The sequence below is a fragment of the Nerophis lumbriciformis genome, linkage group LG31 (genome assembly GCF_033978685.3).
Source record: "Nerophis lumbriciformis linkage group LG31, RoL_Nlum_v2.1, whole genome shotgun sequence".
NCBI classification, from domain to species: domain Eukaryota; kingdom Metazoa; phylum Chordata; class Actinopteri; order Syngnathiformes; family Syngnathidae; genus Nerophis; species Nerophis lumbriciformis.
In genome coordinates, this window is record NC_084578.2 from 1881925 (window position 1) to 1900000 (window position 18076).

Genomic DNA, 18076 nt, shown 5'->3' on the forward strand with positions numbered 1-18076 from the left:
ATAAACCTATATTGACGTTTAAAGCTTCCACCTGTAGTTTTTTCAGTTTAAATATAAATTTAACAGTGCACGTAGTAAATTGTTTTGGTTTAACTCCGGTTATATTCCAATATAATACGGAGCAAACTTTTACACTGACACGCACAAGCCGGATGACTCTTTGTTGAGCATTGCTGATTGGTCCATACGAAAATATACGTGACTCAAACAGGAATCGTTTTTTTTTTTTTTGTATTTCAAATTACTGACCCCCCTCGGCTCCATGATGGAGAAAGTTCCATGCGATGTTCACGGTGAGTCGTGGAAACATCCGACTGTGGAACGTGGAATCCCTTCGTGGTCGTCGCACACGAGCAGACATTTTTGTTCGCTGGTGATTGTGTTGTTGACGTCACGTGTCCTGTCCTCCAGGTGGCGTGTGCTTGTTAAAAACCGGCGTCAAAGATGGACCCAGCAAGGGCAAAAGCTTCTACGTGTGCGTGGACAAACGCGGCTGTGATTTTAACAAGACGGCGAGGTGAGCATCGCCGCTTTTGTACTGCATTCATTTTCACTTCCACTTTGTCACTAACCGTTAAAGACAGCGAATGATGACGTCATACATAAACCCACGCTATATTGTCACGCTAGGATCGATCCACCCACGGTCTGATCAACACTACAACTCTCAGGGTTTTCTTACTCCCCCTGCAATTTCCAAAAGGCTGTTAGTTTAAAATAAAACGACCGACAATTAGCCACCTTTCTTTTGTAAATGCAGGTATTACATGGGAGTGTGGTTGACTACTGAGGACCATACTTGCCAACCCTCCCGAATTTTCCGGGAGACTCCCGAAATTCAGCGCCTCTCCCGAAAACCTCCCGGGACAAATTTCCCCCCGAAATTCAGGCGGAGCTGGAGGCCACGCCCCCTTCAGCTCCATGCGGACCTGAGTGACGTGTTGACAGCCTGTTCTCACGTCCGCTTTCCCACAATATAAACAGCCTGCCTGCCCAATCACGTTATAACTGTAGAATGATCGAGGGCGAGTTCTTGGTTTCTTATGTGGGTTTATTGTTAGGCAGTTTCATTAACGTCCTCTCAGCGCGGTACCAACACACAACAATAGCAGTCAAGTCTTCGTCTACCGTAAAGCAGATCGTCTGCCGTAAACAGCAATGTTGTGACACTTTTAAACAGGACAATACTGCCATCTACTGTACATGCATATGTGACCCACCCATAATGTGTCACATTTTTGTGTTGATTTATTTATTTTATTTTGTGATTTGAATTCGTTTTTGGAGCTGTCATTACACATTTATCAGTATTCACATTGGTCAGTAGGGGGCAGTAGGGCGTTTCTTCCCAATTGAATGCTATCACCTGCAGACCGGAAGTGTCTTGTCATTCTGATGAGCGCGACCAGTCAGTGAACAATTGAAACGTCCTGTGTGCTTTTTCCTCCTGTATAACAGGTTAGTTTTGGTGAATCAACTCACTGAATAATATCCATGTGAACTTTATAAGTTTAAGTACACATTCTGATGGTGGAGCCTAACTCTAAAGTGTTTGTGAGTTGTAGTTTGTATTTGTGAATGAATCCAGTGCACAGCTGCAGTAATCAATACAAAAAGGCGACGTGAGTGCGCAATGTTTGTATAGGAACTTCTGATCCTAATTCAGACTCCCAAATTAGAGCTCCCGTTTTCTTATTAATTTTATAATGTATATTTGTATAATGTGTGTGTTCTGAAATAGTGACAGAGAATAGAACAAGGATGGACAATTCAACCCTTAACTCAACAATGAGTAGATGAGTGTTATGTGTGTGTATATGTGTAAATAAATGAACACTGAAATTCAAGTATTTATATATATATCCATCCATCCATTTTCTACCGCTTATTCCCTTTGGGGTCGCGGGGGGCGCTGGAGCCTATCTCAGCTACAATCGGGCGGAAGGCGGGGTACACCCTGGACAAGTCGCCACCTCATCGCAGGGCCAACACAGATAGACAGACAACATTCACACTCACATCCACATATATATATATATATATATATATATATATATATATATATATATATATATATATATATATATATATATACAGCTAGAATTCACTGAAAGTCAAGTATTTCTTATATATATATATATATATATCTTAACCACGCCCCCCGCCCCACCCCTGACCACGCCCCCACCCCCCACCTCCCGAAATCGGAGGTCTCAAGGTTGGCAAGTATGCTGAGGACTGAAGGTATTATTAGCAGTAGGGTTGTTCGGTATACCAGTACTAATAAAGTACCGTGATACTAATTGATTGAAATCGGTACTATACTGCCTTTGAAAAGTACCGGCACCGTTCTTTCATCTGCGGAGATGACTCCAGAGCCAAGGCGCATGATGTTGAGTGTGTCAAAACGCACACACTAAGTGCATAACATCGTGGAGGGGCAGAATGTCAAAAAACTACAATTCTACTGGCTAGTAAAGAGGGTGAGGATGTACAATATATGGAGGTATTTGGACTTCAAAAGTAACAATAAAAACTACAATTCTACTGGTTAATAAAGAGGGTGTGAAGTACAATATGGAGGTATTTGGACTTTAAAACTAACAATAAAAACTACAATTCTACTGGTTAATAAAGAGGGTGGTGAAGTACAATATGGAGGTATTTGGACTTTAAAACTAACAATAAAAACTACAATTCTACTGGTAAATATAGAGGGTGGTGAAGTACAATATGGAGGTATTTGGACTTCAAAACTAACAAAAAAACTACAATTCTACTGGTTTATAAAGAGGGTGTGATGAAGTACAATATTGAGGTAATTGGACTTCAAACCTAACAATAAAAACTAAAATTCTACTAGTTAATAAAGAGTGTGGTGAAGTACAATATGGAGGTATTTGGACTTTAAAAGTAACAATAAAAACTACAATTCTACTGGTTAATAAAGAGGGTGGTGAAGTACAATATGGAGGTATTTGGACTTCAAAACTAACAATAAAAACTACAATTCTACTGGTTAATAAAGAGGGTGTGAAGTACAATATGGAGGTATTTGGACTTCAAAAGTAACAATAAAAACTACAATTCTACTGGTTAATAAAGAGTGTGGTGAAGTACAATATGGAGGTATTTGGACTTCAAAACTAACAATAAAAACTAAAATTCTACTGGTTAGTAAAGAGGGTGGTGAAGTACAATATGGAGGTATTTGGAATTCAAAAGTAACAATAAAAACTATAATTCTACTGGTTAATAAAGAGGGTGTGGTGAAGTACAATATTGAGGTAATTGGACTTCAAAACTAACAATACAAACTACAATTCTACTGGTTAATAAAGAGTGTGGTGAAGTACAATATTGAGGTATTTGGACTTCAAAAGTAACAATAAAAACTAAAATTCTACTGGTTAATAAAGAGGGTGGTGAAGTACAATATGGAGGTATTTGGACTTCAAAAGTAACAATAAAAACTAAAATTCTACTGGTTAATAAAGAGGGTGGTGAAGTACAATATGGAGGTATTTGGACTTCAAAAGTAACAATAAAAACTACAATTCTACTGGTTTATAAAGAGGGTGTGATGAAGTACAATATGGAGGTATTTTGACTTCAAAACTAACAATAAAAACTACAATTCTACTGGTTAATAAAGAGGGTGTGATGTACAATATGGAGGTATTTGGACTTCAAAACCAACGATAAAGGTGACGCTTAAACAAGGAAGCAACACTATGCAAGTGCAAGCTTTAAAACGCGCCTCACCAAATGTGGCGATTAGTATTTCCACCTTTGCTTCAAACTTAGGTAAACATTTAATTAATGAACATTCAGATCTGCACAAGGAGTTGTAAATAGTGACAGGTAATAATGTAGTTGTTACACCTGTCCTGCTGTTCTGCTCCGGTGCAGACAGGGCAGACGTTCCCTTAAGGGTCAATGTTTTTCGTCAGAGGTAACATCGTTCACTTTACAATAGGTCTGCAAAGCTCTGCTTTCAGGTCAGAATGACGAGGCCGCTCAGGTTTATTGGGTTTTCTTGGAAAAAGCGATCTAAAATAACAGGTTTGGAGTACATTGAAAAATGGTCCTTATAAAGGGAGTCAGTGGCGCACAAAAGGGTCCCGAGGAACTCCAGTGTGTACTCACTCAGTAGCTCGTGCTAAAAATAATAGACAATGCACATTTGAGATGGATTCCTTGACAACTGCTGTGGACATATTTGATCCTGCTAACCCTTCAAATGAACATTCTGTTGCATGATATCATCTTTAAAGGCAAGGAAAAGACCCACAAAGGTCCCGGCTCTCCCCAAGTATTAATAGCGAGGGCAAAAACTGAACGTACGGTAGAGATGCGCGGATAAGCAATTATTTCATCCGCAACCGCATCAGAAAGTCGTCAACCATCCGCCATCCACCCGATGTAACGTTTGATCAGAACTGCACCCGCCCGCCATTCGCCCGCACCCGCCCGTTGTTATATATCTAATATAGACGATGCAAGGCATTAGTGAGGCATACCTGCCAACTACTCCGGTTTTCCCGTAATTCGTACGGTTTTCATCAACCTATTCCGGGTTACGGTTGCAGTGATAAAAAATACGTTTTTTCATTAATTAAAAAAAAAAAAGGGTGAAAACTACGCGAATTGCACCTTGTGCAGACAAGATTTTTCGATCGGACACGGAGGAATTAGCGATGTAAAAGACCACGTTGGGACAAAAAAACACAAGTCTAATGCCGTTGCTAGCGATACAAGTGGAAAACTTTCAACGTTTTTCGTCGCCCAAACAGATTCTTTGGATGTGATAAATGCCGAAGTTTTATTTACGGAGGCAATAATTGAGCATGGACTTCCAATCGCACTGGCTGATCACATGGGACAGTTAAATGTTTGTAATGCAACCTTTAAAAATCATTACGCGGTGATCGCGGTCCCAAAAATAAACTTTTCTTGCATGATAATGTCCAGAAAAATTCGCTTTATATTACTATAGAGTCCTTTTAACAAATGAGTTTGATGGTTTATCACAAACCTTAAATGAAAGAAGTCCTTTGTTCTCCTGCACCATGCATGCGCTTTGGCCTTGCTTCATGTTTGGTGCGCAATCCTGTCGGCTGTATTTCACAGCACGACATACTGTTAAAAGTGTTTATACTATTTATGCTTTCAAGTCCAAGTTGAAGAAATCTTGTTAAATGTTGACAGCATAACTACCAAAATACAGAAGTATGTCCTTAATATTTTTGCAGTGCTATTTCTGTTGAAAAGTTCAAATGATTACATTAGAGATGTGATGTGCCACTTTTCAAGTGTCTGATGGCTTAAATTAATTTTCATTCATTTTTCATATTTTGAATTCTTTTGAAAGGCTTACAAAAAAACTACATTTGAATTGTAATTCCATGCTATTGACAGGACTATTAATTTTAATGAAGTTAGCTTACCATGTTTACAGTATGATAATTGTGATAGAAATGTGAATTTTAGGCACAGAATATTTTTTACAATTGAACAAGGCAGTAGATTATACAAGCTTGGACAGAAAGTTAATAATGACACCAATTTTTTTTTAATTGGAATTGTTTAGTACTGTTTTACCATTTGTTTACTGTAAAAAGTGTTTATACTTTCAATGAACAAATTGAAGTCTTGTGAAAGGTTGACAGGATAACTGGCATTAACTGTCAAAATAATTTCAAACTATTGAAGTTAGCTTACAGAATAAACATGTCAATCAACCCATATGATTTTTGCTGTAATATTTTTGTTTTGAAAAGTCACTGTGACTGATAGAAAAGTGATGGTTTTAGCAACATTTTAACCTGTCTGAATGCTAATAATCATTTTGCGTCGGGGGGCGAAGCCCTGAACCCTCCACCAGGACTTTGTCCTGGACCTACCGGGGCCTGCGGCCCTTGGACCCTGGCTACTAGGTTTTTCTGATTTCAAAAGTTGGCAGGTATGGTGAGGTTATAAAGCTTTTGCCTGTTAAAGAAAGGAGACTGATCCAATGCAGCACAGACTTTCGCCTGCCACGCTGTCACGACCCAGACGCACACCAGTGCAGGGTATGGGCCCGACGCTCCAGCGCCATCCATTTTCAGGGCTAGTTGATTCGGCAGGTGGGTTGTTTCACACTCCTTACCGGGTTCCGACTTCCATGGCCACCGTCCTGCTGTCTATATAAACCAGGGTGAGCCCCACCCCTTTCGTGAGCGCACTGCGCGCGGAGTGACCCCTGTTACGCGCCCCCGGCAACAGGGGTGGCGGGCAGGTAAGCTGCGCGGGCGGAGCGCGCGGAGTGACCCCTGTTACGAGCCCCCGGCCACGGGGGTGGCGGGCAGGTAAGCTGCTTACCTGCTGCGCGTGACGCCGGCCGCGGCGAAGGCGGACTAGGCGGGGTGTCGGTGCGGTGGGCGCGGTAGTGACCCTGGACGTGCGTCCGGCCCTTCTCGCGGATCGCCTCAGCTACGGCTCCCGGTGGGGCCCTCTCGGGGGAAGGGGCCTCGGTCCCGGACCCCGGCGAGGCGTCCCTTCTCCGCTCCGTAAAAGTGTCCATCTCTTTTCTTTTTTTTTCTTCTGTTGTGGCATATGCTGCAGGTGCCTGCTCGTTTTTCGTATGTGAGTAACAACATTTAACTATGTATATATATTTCCCAATTGGTTTAACTGCCACCCGCCTGAATCTATTTAAAATCTAATTTTTTTAAATTTCAATCGCCCGACCCGACCCGACCCGACCCGTGGATAAAATCTAATTTTTTTTAATTTCATCCGCCCGATCCGCGGATAATCCGCGGACTCCGCGGTTGTGCCCGCAAACCGCGCATCTCTAACGTACGGAAACCACTGAAGCATTCATCTTCATCTTTCAACTGTTCCTCAGCATCTCGCCATCCCACTGCCTCCAGCATGAAGACTCGGTGGTGGAACTCCAAGGGCTGACCTCCAACCAGCAGCACCAGAACCACAGGTCAACCTCCCCCGCCAAGTCTATGGACTTAGTGTCGGAGGCACCGTAACCAGCATGATTTGTTTTCACTCCCTAGGTTGTACTACAGGTGCATCGTGGGTAAAAAAGCAGGCCAGAAATGGTGTGGAAATGTTCCCTGGACTGAGGTAAGATCCTGTGCTTTTTAGGGTTATGGCTATGAGGAGCACTCCCAGGCACCCGGAAGGGTCTCAGGCATAAAAATGTAATAAATAAATCATATATTCATTGTTTTTTTTATAATTTAAGGCTTAATCTCTAGATCACCTTCAGGTATGTGGATATAAAAAAAAATTTTTTTAATGTTTCATGCCCTTTTTGCTGAAACCCTGCTTTTATGGTAAAACACAAAATATGCAATCTTTTGCCCCCAAAAAGTGAAATATTTGATGTGAATAATTGGAGCCTAAATAAGTCAATAATCCATAACAACATAGATTTTACTTCATTATTATTATTTTTAGCAAAGACAGTTTTAACGACAAAATCCGTTTGCATGGCAGCTGTGTATTAGAGTCAAAACTACAACTTGCAAATGTTTTTTGCCCATTTTATCACAAAAAAACTTGCAATATGCAATATTTTCCCCCCCAAAAAATGTTAAAAGTGTAATATTTAATGTGAAGTACTTGGAGCCTTAAATAGGTCAATAATTCTTAACACTATTGATTTTAATGTATTATTATTTTTTGAGCGATGACAAAAATCCCACTTCAATTCTCCGGGATCCAAAAGGGTCCCACTCACAAATGTGTCAAAAATAAGTCATACATTATTCAAATTTTTTTTTTTTTACCTTCGACTTATAATTCTTTAGCTCAACTTCAGATCCATCCGTCGATGATGATTATTTTATTTTTTTTAGTGTTTTACTTATGTTTGTTTTATGCCCTTTTTGTCACAAAACACTTTTTTATGTGGCAACAACAAAATATACAATACCCCCCCCCAAAAAAAATTCCAAAATCAAATCAAAAGTGTAATATTTGATGAGAAGTTATTGCAGCCTTAAATATGTAAGTAATTCATAACATTGATTTTGATTCATTATTATTTTTTTAACAATGACAGTATAAAAAATTACACTAAAGGCCCTAGGGATTCAAAGGGGTCCCTCTCATAAAAGTGTTGAAATAAACTCATAAAAAATGTTTAACTTTCAACTTTAGAGCTATTTGTAGATTATACTTTTTATTTTTTATTATTGTTTTATGCCATTTTTGTCAAATGAAACTTAGGTGTTTTTATATAGCAAACACACAAAATTTGCAAAATGTTCCCCCAAAATCTTTCAAAGTGTAATATTTGATATGAAGTAATTGGATCCTTTAATAGGTCAATAATTAATAATATTGATTTTGATTCATTATTATAACATTGACAGTATAAAAAAGTACACTAAAGTCCTTAGGACTCATAAAAGTGTTAAAAATAACTCATACATTTTTTTTTAACTTTCACAACACTTGTCTGGATCAACTTCAGAGCTATTTGAAGAGATTTTATAATTATTATTTTAGTTGGTTTTATGCCCTTTTTGTCAAAGAAAACTTAGTTTTTTTTATATGGCAAACACACAAATTATGCAATGTTTTCCCCAAAAAATATTTTGAAGTGGAATATTTGTTGTGAAGTAATCGGAGCTTTAATAAATAAGTCAATAATTCATAACATTGATTTTGATTCGTTATAATTTTTTGAACAATGACAGTATAAAAAAGTACACTAAAGTCCTTAGGGACCCAAAGGGGTCCCTCTCATAAAAGTGTTGAAAATAACTCATACATTTTTTTTTTTTTACTTTCACAACACTTACATGTCTAGATCAACTTCACAGCTGTTTGTAGATTATACGTTTTATAATTATTATTTTAGTTGGTTTTATGCCCTTTTTGTCAAAGAAAACTTAGTTTGTTTTATATGGCAAACACACAAAATATGCAATGTTTTCCCCAAAAAATATTTTGAAGTGGAATATTTGTTGTGAAGTAATCGGAGCCTTAAATAGGTCAATAATTCATAACATTGATTTTGATTCGTTATAATTTTTTGAACAATGACAGTATAAAAAAGTACACTAAAGTCCTTAGGGACCCAAAGGGGTCCCTCTCATAAAAGTGTTGAAAATAACTCATACATTTTTATTTTTTTTTTACTTTCACAACACTTACATGTCTAGATCAACTTCACAGCTGTTTGTAGATTATACGTTTTATAATTATTATTTTAGTTGGTTTTATGTCCTTAGGTGTTTTTATATGGCAAACACACAAAATATGCAATGTTTTCCCCAAAAAATATTTTGAAGTGGAATATTTGTTGTGAAGTAATCGGAGCCTTAAATAGGTCAATAATTCATAACATTGATTTTGATTCGTTATAATTTTTTGAACAATGACAGTATAAAAAAGTACACTAAAGTCCTTAGGGACCCAAAGGGGTCCCTCTCATAAATGTGTTGAAAATTACTCATACATTTTTTTTTTTTTACTTTCACAACACTTACATGTCTAGATCAACTTCACAGCTGTTTGTAGATTATATGTTTTATAATTATTATTTTAGTTGGTTTTATGCCCTTTTTGTCAAAGAAAACTTTTTTTTTTTATATGGCAAACACACAAAATATGCAATGTTTTCCCCAAAAAATATTTTGAAGTGGAATATTTGTTGTGAAGTAATCAGAGCCTTAAATAGGTCAATAATTCATAACATTGATTTTGATTCGTTATAATTTTTTGAACAATGACAGTATAAAAAAGTACACTAAAGTCCTTAGGGACCCAAAGGGGTCCCTCTCATAAAAGTGTTGAAAATAACTCATACATTTTTTTTTTTTTTTACTTTCACAACACTTACATATCTAGATCAACTTCACAGCTGTTTGTAGATTATACGTTTTATAATTATTATTTTAGTTGGTTTTATGTCCTTAGGTGTTTTTATATGGCAAACACACAAAATATGCAATGTTTTCCCCAAAAAATATTTTGAAGTGGAATATTTGTTGTGAAGTAATCGGAGCCTTAAATAGGTCAATAATTCATAACATTGATTTTGATTCGTTATAATTTTTTTAACAATGACAGTATAAAAAAGTACACTAAAGTCCTTAGGGACCCAAAGGGGTCCCTCTCATAAAAGTGTTGAAAATAACTCATACATTTTTATTTTTTTTTTACTTTCACAACACTTACATGTCTAGATCAACTTCACAGCTGTTTGTAGATTATACGTTTTATAATTATTATTTTAGTTGGTTTTATGTCCTTAGGTGTTTTTATATGGCAAACACACAAAATATGCAATGTTTTCCCCAAAAAATATTTTGAAGTGGAATATTTGTTGTGAAGTAATCGGAGCCTTAAATAGGTCAATAATTCATAACATTGATTTTGATTCGTTATAATTTTTTGAACAATGACAGTATAAAAAAGTACACTAAAGTCCTTAGGGACCCAAAGGGGTCCCTCTCATAAATGTGTTGAAAATTACTCATACATTTTTTTTTTTTTACTTTCACAACACTTACATGTCTAGATCAACTTCACAGCTGTTTGTAGATTATATGTTTTATAATTATTATTTTAGTTGGTTTTATGCCCTTTTTGTCAAAGAAAACTTTTTTTTTTTATATGGCAAACACACAAAATATGCAATGTTTTCCCCAAAAAATATTTTGAAGTGGAATATTTGTTGTGAAGTAATCAGAGCCTTAAATAGGTCAATAATTCATAACATTGATTTTGATTCGTTATAATTTTTTGAACAATGACAGTATAAAAAAGTACACTAAAGTCCTTAGGGACCCAAAGGGGTCCCTCTCATAAAAGTGTTGAAAATAACTCATACATTTTTTTTTTTTTTTACTTTCACAACACTTACATATCTAGATCAACTTCACAGCTGTTTGTAGATTATACGTTTTATAATTATTATTTTAGTTGGTTTTATGTCCTTAGGTGTTTTTATATGGCAAACACACAAAATATGCAATGTTTTCCCCAAAAAATATTTTGAAGTGGAATATTTGTTGTGAAGTAATCGGAGCCTTAAATAGGTCAATAATTCATAACATTGATTTTGATTCGTTATAATTTTTTTAACAATGACAGTATAAAAAAGTACACTAAAGTCCTTAGGGACCCAAAGGGGTCCCTCTCATAAAAGTGTTGAAAATAACTCATACATTTTTTTTTTTTTACTTTCACAACACTTACATGTCTAGATCAACTTCACAGCTGTTTGTAGATTATACGTTTTATAATTATTATTTTAGTTGGTTTTATGTCCTTAGGTGTTTTTATATGGCAAACACACAAAATATGCAATGTTTTCCCCAAAAAATATTTTGAAGTGGAATATTTGTTGTGAAGTAATCGGAGCCTTAATAAATAGGTCAATAATTCATAACATTGATTTTGATTCGTTATAATGTTTTGAACAATGACAGTATAAAAAAGTACACTAAAAGTCCTTAGGGACCCAAAGGGGTCCCTCTCATAAAAGTGTTGAAAATAACTCGTACATTTTTTTATTTTTTACTTTCACAACACTTACATGTCTAGATCAACTTCACAGCTGTTTGTAGATTATACGTTTTATAATTATTATTTTAGTTGGTTTTATGTCCTTAGGTGTTTTTATATGGCAAACACACAAAATATGCAATGTTTTCCCCAAAAAATATTTTGAAGTGGAATATTTGTTGTGAAGTAATCGGAGCCTTAAATAGGTCAATAATTCATAACATTGATTTTGATTCGTTATAATTTTTTGAACAATGACAGTATAAAAAAGTACACTAAAGTCCTTAGGGACCCAAAGGGGTCCCTCTCATAAAAGTGTTGAAAATAACTCATACATTTTTTTTTTTTACTTTCACAACACTTACATGTCTAGATCAACTTCACAGCTGTTTGTAGATTATACGTTTTATAATTATTATTTTAGTTGGTTGTATGTCCTTAGGTGTTTTTATATGGCAAACACACAAAATATGCAATGTTTTCCCCAAAAAATATTTTGAAGTGGAATATTTGTTGTGAAGTAATCGGAGCCTTAATAAATAGGTCAATAATTCATAACATTGATTTTGATTCGTTATAATGTTTTGAACAATGACAGTATAAAAAAGTACACTAAAAGTCCTTAGGGACCCAAAGGGGTCCCTCTCATAAAAGTGTTGAAAATAACTCGTACATTTTTTTTTTTTTTACTTTCACAACACTTACATGTCTAGATCAACTTCACAGCTGTTTGTAGATTATACGTTTTATAATTATTATTTTAGTTGGTTTTATGCCCTTTTTGTCAAAGAAAACTTAGTTTTTTTTATATGGCAAACACACAAAATATGCAATGTTTTCCCCAAAAAATATTTTGAAGTGGAATATTTGTTGTGAAGTATTCGGAGCCTTAATAAATAGGTCAATAATTCATAACATTGATTTTGATTCGTTATAATGTTTTGAACAATGACAGTATAAAAAAGTACACTAAAGTCCTTAGGGACCCAAAGGGGTCCCTCTCATAAAAGTGTTGAAAATAACTCATACATTTTTTTTTTTTTTACTTTCACAACACTTACATGTCTAGATCAACTTCACAGCTGTTTGTAGATTATACGTTTTATAATTATTATTTTAGTTGGTTTTATGTCCTTAGGTGTTTTTATATGGCAAACACACAAAATATGCAATGTTTTCCCCAAAAAATATTTTGAAGTGGAATATTTGTTGTGAAGTAATCGGAGCCTTAAATAGGTCAATAATTCATAACATTGATTTTGATTCGTTATAATTTTTTGAACAATGACAGTATAAAAAAGTACACTAAAGTCCTTAGGGACCCAAAGGGGTCCCTCTCATAAAAGTGTTGAAAATAACTCGTACATTTTTTTATTTTTTACTTTCACAACACTTACATGTCTAGATCAACTTCACAGCTGTTTGTAGATTATACGTTTTATAATTATTATTTTAGTTGGTTTTATGTCCTTAGGTGTTTTTATATGGCAAACACACAAAATATGCAATGTTTTCCCCAAAAAATATTTTGAAGTGGAATATTTGTTGTGAAGTAATCGGAGCCTTAAATAGGTCAATAATTCATAACATTGATTTTGATTCGTTATAATTTTTTGAACAATGACAGTATAAAAAAGTACACTAAAGTCCTTAGGGACCCAAAGGGGTCCCTCTCATAAAAGTGTTGAAAATAACTCATACATTTTTTTTTTTTACTTTCACAACACTTACATGTCTAGATCAACTTCACAGCTGTTTGTAGATTATACGTTTTATAATTATTATTTTAGTTGGTTGTATGTCCTTAGGTGTTTTTATATGGCAAACACACAAAATATGCAATGTTTTCCCCAAAAAATATTTTGAAGTGGAATATTTGTTGTGAAGTAATCGGAGCCTTAATAAATAGGTCAATAATTCATAACATTGATTTTGATTCGTTATAATGTTTTGAACAATGACAGTATAAAAAAGTACACTAAAAGTCCTTAGGGACCCATAGGGGTCCCTCTCATAAAAGTGTTGAAAATAACTCGTACATTTTTTTTTTTTTACTTTCACAACACTTACATGTCTAGATCAACTTCACAGCTGTTTGTAGATTATACGTTTTATAATTATTATTTTAGTTGGTTTTATGCCCTTTTTGTCAAAGAAAACTTAGTTTTTTTTATATGGCAAACACACAAAATATGCAATGTTTTCCCCAAAAAATATTTTGAAGTGGAATATTTGTTGTGAAGTATTCGGAGTCTTAATAAATAGGTCAATAATTCATAACATTGATTTTGATTCGTTATAATGTTTTGAACAATGACAGTATAAAAAAGTACACTAAAGTCCTTAGGGACCCAAAGGGGTCCCTCTCATAAAAGTGTTGAAAATAACTCATACATTTTTTTTTTTTTTACTTTCACAACACTTACATGTCTAGATCAACTTCACAGCTGTTTGTAGATTATACGTTTTATAATTATTATTTTAGTTGGTTTTATGTCCTTAGGTGTTTTTATATGGCAAACACACAAAATATGCAATGTTTTCCCCAAAAAATATTTTGAAGTGGAATATTTGTTGTGAAGTAATCGGAGCCTTAAATAGGTCAATAATTCATAACATTGATTTTGATTTGTTATAATTTTTTGAACAATGACAGTATAAAAAAGTACACTAAAGTCCTTAGGGACCCAAAGGGGTCCCTCTCATAAAAGTGTTGAAAAATAACTCATACATTTTTATTTTTTTTTACTTTCACAACACTTACATGTCTAGATCAACTTCACAGCTGTTTGTAGATTCTACGTTTTATAATTATTATTTTAGTTGGTTTTATGCCCTTTTTGTCAAAGAAAACTTAGTTTGTTTTATATGGCAAACACACGAAATATGCAATGTTTTCCCCAAAAAATATTTTGAAGTGGAATATTTGTTGTGAAGTAATCAGAGCCTTAAATAGGTCAATAATTCATAACATTGATTTTGATTCGTTATAATTTTTTGAACAATGACAGTATACAAAAGTACACTTAAGTCCTTAGGGACCCAAAGGGGTCCCTCTCATAAAAGTGTTGAAAATAACTCATACATTTTTTTTTTTTTACTTTCACAACACTTACATGTCTAGATCAACTTCACAGCTGTTTGTAGATTATACGTTTTATAATTATTATTTTAGTTGGTTTTATGCCCTTTTTGTCAAAGAAAACTTAGGTGTTTTTATATGGCAAACACACAAAATATGCAAATATACGCATCCCCCGGCTGAGAGGGTTTAAAAAGAGTGTTTTTAAACACTATCGTAAGTCTGAAGCTGTTTGTCTTGCAGCCTGAGCAGCAGAAGAAGAAACATGGAGAACAAGCCCAGGTTCTCCACCTGCCGCCTATCAGAAACCCCTTCAAGGCTCCTGAGAAAGCGTGTGAAGACTCTGAGTGGAAGAGGATGCACGACGCTCACACTGAGCAGAAAGGAGGAGAAGAGGTGGCACGGAGGGAGGGCGAGGGGAAAGAAAATGTGGAGAAGAAAAGTGCGTCAGAGGGCCATGAGAAGCGGGTCCCTCACAGAGGCCAGCAGCTTCCAGCGGGCATGACGCTGAAGAAGAGGTCTTCTGAGCAGGAGGGAGACCACCTCAAAGTGGAGCAGACATCTTCTCCAAGCAGTGGCGGAGCTGCAGAGCCAACATCCTCAGATATTCTCCAGGACCGCCAGCAGCAAGCTGCAGGAGCGACAGCCAGCGTTTCCAAAAGCCACACTGCCGCCTCCTCCTCCCGCGGGCCCGCGACCGGCGCTCCCAAGCATGAGGAGGAAGACGAGGTGGTGTTTGTGTCCCAGAAAACTCCCCCGGCCTCCGCTGTCCAGAAGACCCTGACCGCAGGAGCGACAGCCAGCGTCTCCAAAAGCCACACTGCCGCCTCCTCCTCCCGCGGGCCCGCGACCGGCGCTCCCGAGCATGAGGAGGAGGACGAGGTGGTGTTTGTGTCCCAGAAAACTCCTCTGGCCTCCGTCGTCCAGAAGACCCTGACCGCTTACCCGGGGTTTGGACCTGCTTCCAAAGCCAAAGGTCCGCTGAACGATCCTCAAGGGATGCACAAGCTGCTGTCTAAGGAGCTGCAGCAGAAGAAGGTGAGCGCTACCATGATGAGGCGCGGACACAATATTCATGCTGGTGTGTGTGTATGTGTATGTGTGTGTGTGTGTGTGTGTGTGTGTGTGTGCGTGCGCACGCTAGGCGACTCTGTCTGCAATCAATGTGGCGGCACTGCCAGACAAAGGCGAGCGGCTGAGGACGCAGGTTAAAGAACTGGAGGCGGCGCTGGACTCTCTGAGCCTTTCTTCAAGTTCTGAGCACGGTAACAATGTCTCCTTACAGCACGGGTGTCCTAACTTTTTCACTTGTGCTAAAACTTTTGGCCAGGGGCTGAAAGCTAACTGCATGTAAGGTTATATATATATATATATATATATATATATATATATATATATATATGTATATGTATATGTATATACAGTGGGGCAAAAAAGTATTTAGTCAGCCACCGATTGTGCAAGTTCTCCCACTTAAAATGATGACAGAGGTCTGTAATTTTCATCATAGGTACACTTCAACTGTGAGAGACAGAATGTGAAAAAAAATCCAGGAATTCACATTGTAGGAATTTTAAAGAATTTATTTGTAAATTATGGTGGGAAATAAGTATTTGGTCACTTCAAACAAGGAAGATCTCTGGCTCTCACAGACCTGTAACTTCTTCTTTAAAAAGCTCTTCTGTCCTCCACTTGTTACCTGTATTAATGGCACCTGTTTGAACTCGTTATCTGTATAAAAGACACCTGTCCACAGCCTCAAACAGTCAGACTCCAAACTCCACTATGGCCAAGACCAAAGAGCTGTCGAAGGACACCAGGAAAATAATTGTAGACCTGCACCAGACTGTGAAGAGTGAATCTACAATAGGCAAGCAGCTTGGTGTGAAAAAATCAACTGTGGGAGCAATTATCAGAAAATGGAAGACATACAAGACCACTGATAATCTCCCTCAATCTGGGACTCCACGCAAGATCTCATCCCGTGGGGTCAAAATGATCATGAGAACGGTGAGCAAAAATCCCAGAACCACACGGGGGGGATGACCTGCAGAGAGCTGGGACCAAAGTAACAAAGGTTACCATCAGTAACACACTACGCCGACAGGGAATCAAATCCTGCAGTGCCAGACGTGTCCCCCTGCTTAAGCCAGTGCATGTCCAGGCCCGTCTGAAGTTTGCCAGAGAGCACATGGATGATACAGCAGAGGATTGGGAGAATGTCATGTGGTCAGATGAAACCAAAATAGAACTTTTTGGTATAAACTCAACTCGTCGTATTTGGAGGAAGAAGAATACTGAGTTGCATCCCAAGAACACCATACCTACTGTGAAGCATGGGGGTGGAAACATCATGCTTTGGGGCTGTTTTTCTGCTAAGGGGACAGGCCGACTGATCCGTGTTAAGGAAAGAATGAATGGGGCCATGTATCGTGAGATTTTGAGCCAAAACCTCCTTCCATCAGAGAGAGCTTTGAAGATGAAACGTGGCTGGGTCTTCCAGCATGACAATGATCCCAAACACACCGCCCGGGCAACGAAGGAGTGGCTCCGTAAGAAGCATTTGAAAGTCCTGGAGTGGCCTAGCCAGTCTCCAGACCTCAACCCCATAGAAAATCTGTGGAGGGAGTTGAAAGTCCGTGTTGCTCGGCGACAGCCCCAAAACATCACTGCTCTCGAGAAGATCTGCATGGAGGAATGGGCCAAAAATACCAGCTACTGTGTGTGCAAACCTGGTAAAGACTTATATTAATCGTTTGACCTCTGTTATTGCCAACAAAGGTTATATTACAAAGTATTGAGTTGAATTTTTGTTATTGACCAAATACTTATTTTCCACCATAATTTACAAATAAATTCTTTAAAAATCCTACAATGTGAATTCCTGGATTTTTTTTTCACATTCTGTCTCTCACAGTTGAAGTGTACCTATGATGAAAATTACAGACCTATGTGATCATTTTAAGTGGGAGAACTTGCGCAATTGGTGGCTGACTAAATACTTTTTTGCCCCACTGTGTATATATATATATATATATATATATATATATATATATATATATATATATATATATATATATATATATATATATATATATATATATTCGATACATGTATACATGTGTATATATATATATATATATATATATATATATATATATATATATATATATATATATGTACAAATATATTTATACATCTACATTTTAATGTGTATATATATATATATATGTGTGTGTGTGTGTGTGTGTGTGTCTATATATATATATGTGTGTATATATGCATACAACTATCATTAATATATAATTGGATATTAGGAGTATATGTACATTGTTTACTTACATGACAATCTCCTTAAAGTTTTGTAATCAAGCAGCTAAAATGTTCCAAACATGAATAAGTGTGGAGAGTGTTTTGCATTTTCCCATCATGCATTGCAGGGATTTTAATAGGTGAAATTGTGAATTA

At 36.6% G+C, this 18076-nt stretch overlaps 1 protein-coding gene across 2 annotated transcripts in view; it reads left to right on the forward strand.

The window, feature by feature from the left end:
• The first annotated feature begins 222 nt into the window (after nucleotides 1-222).
• ttf2 (transcription termination factor, RNA polymerase II) overlaps nucleotides 223-18076 on the forward strand; it is a 42056-nt gene continuing 24202 nt past the window's right edge. For both annotated transcript variants that reach the window (XM_061926113.1, XM_061926114.1), the window contains exons 1-6: nucleotides 223-293; nucleotides 412-517; nucleotides 6893-6979; nucleotides 7056-7125; nucleotides 14852-15646; nucleotides 15753-15873. In XM_061926113.1, coding sequence (XP_061782097.1) covers nucleotides 263-293; nucleotides 412-517; nucleotides 6893-6979; nucleotides 7056-7125; nucleotides 14852-15646; nucleotides 15753-15873 — 1210 coding nt within the window. In that variant the 5' untranslated portion in view covers nucleotides 223-262. The remainder of the gene's footprint in view (nucleotides 294-411; nucleotides 518-6892; nucleotides 6980-7055; nucleotides 7126-14851; nucleotides 15647-15752; nucleotides 15874-18076) is intronic.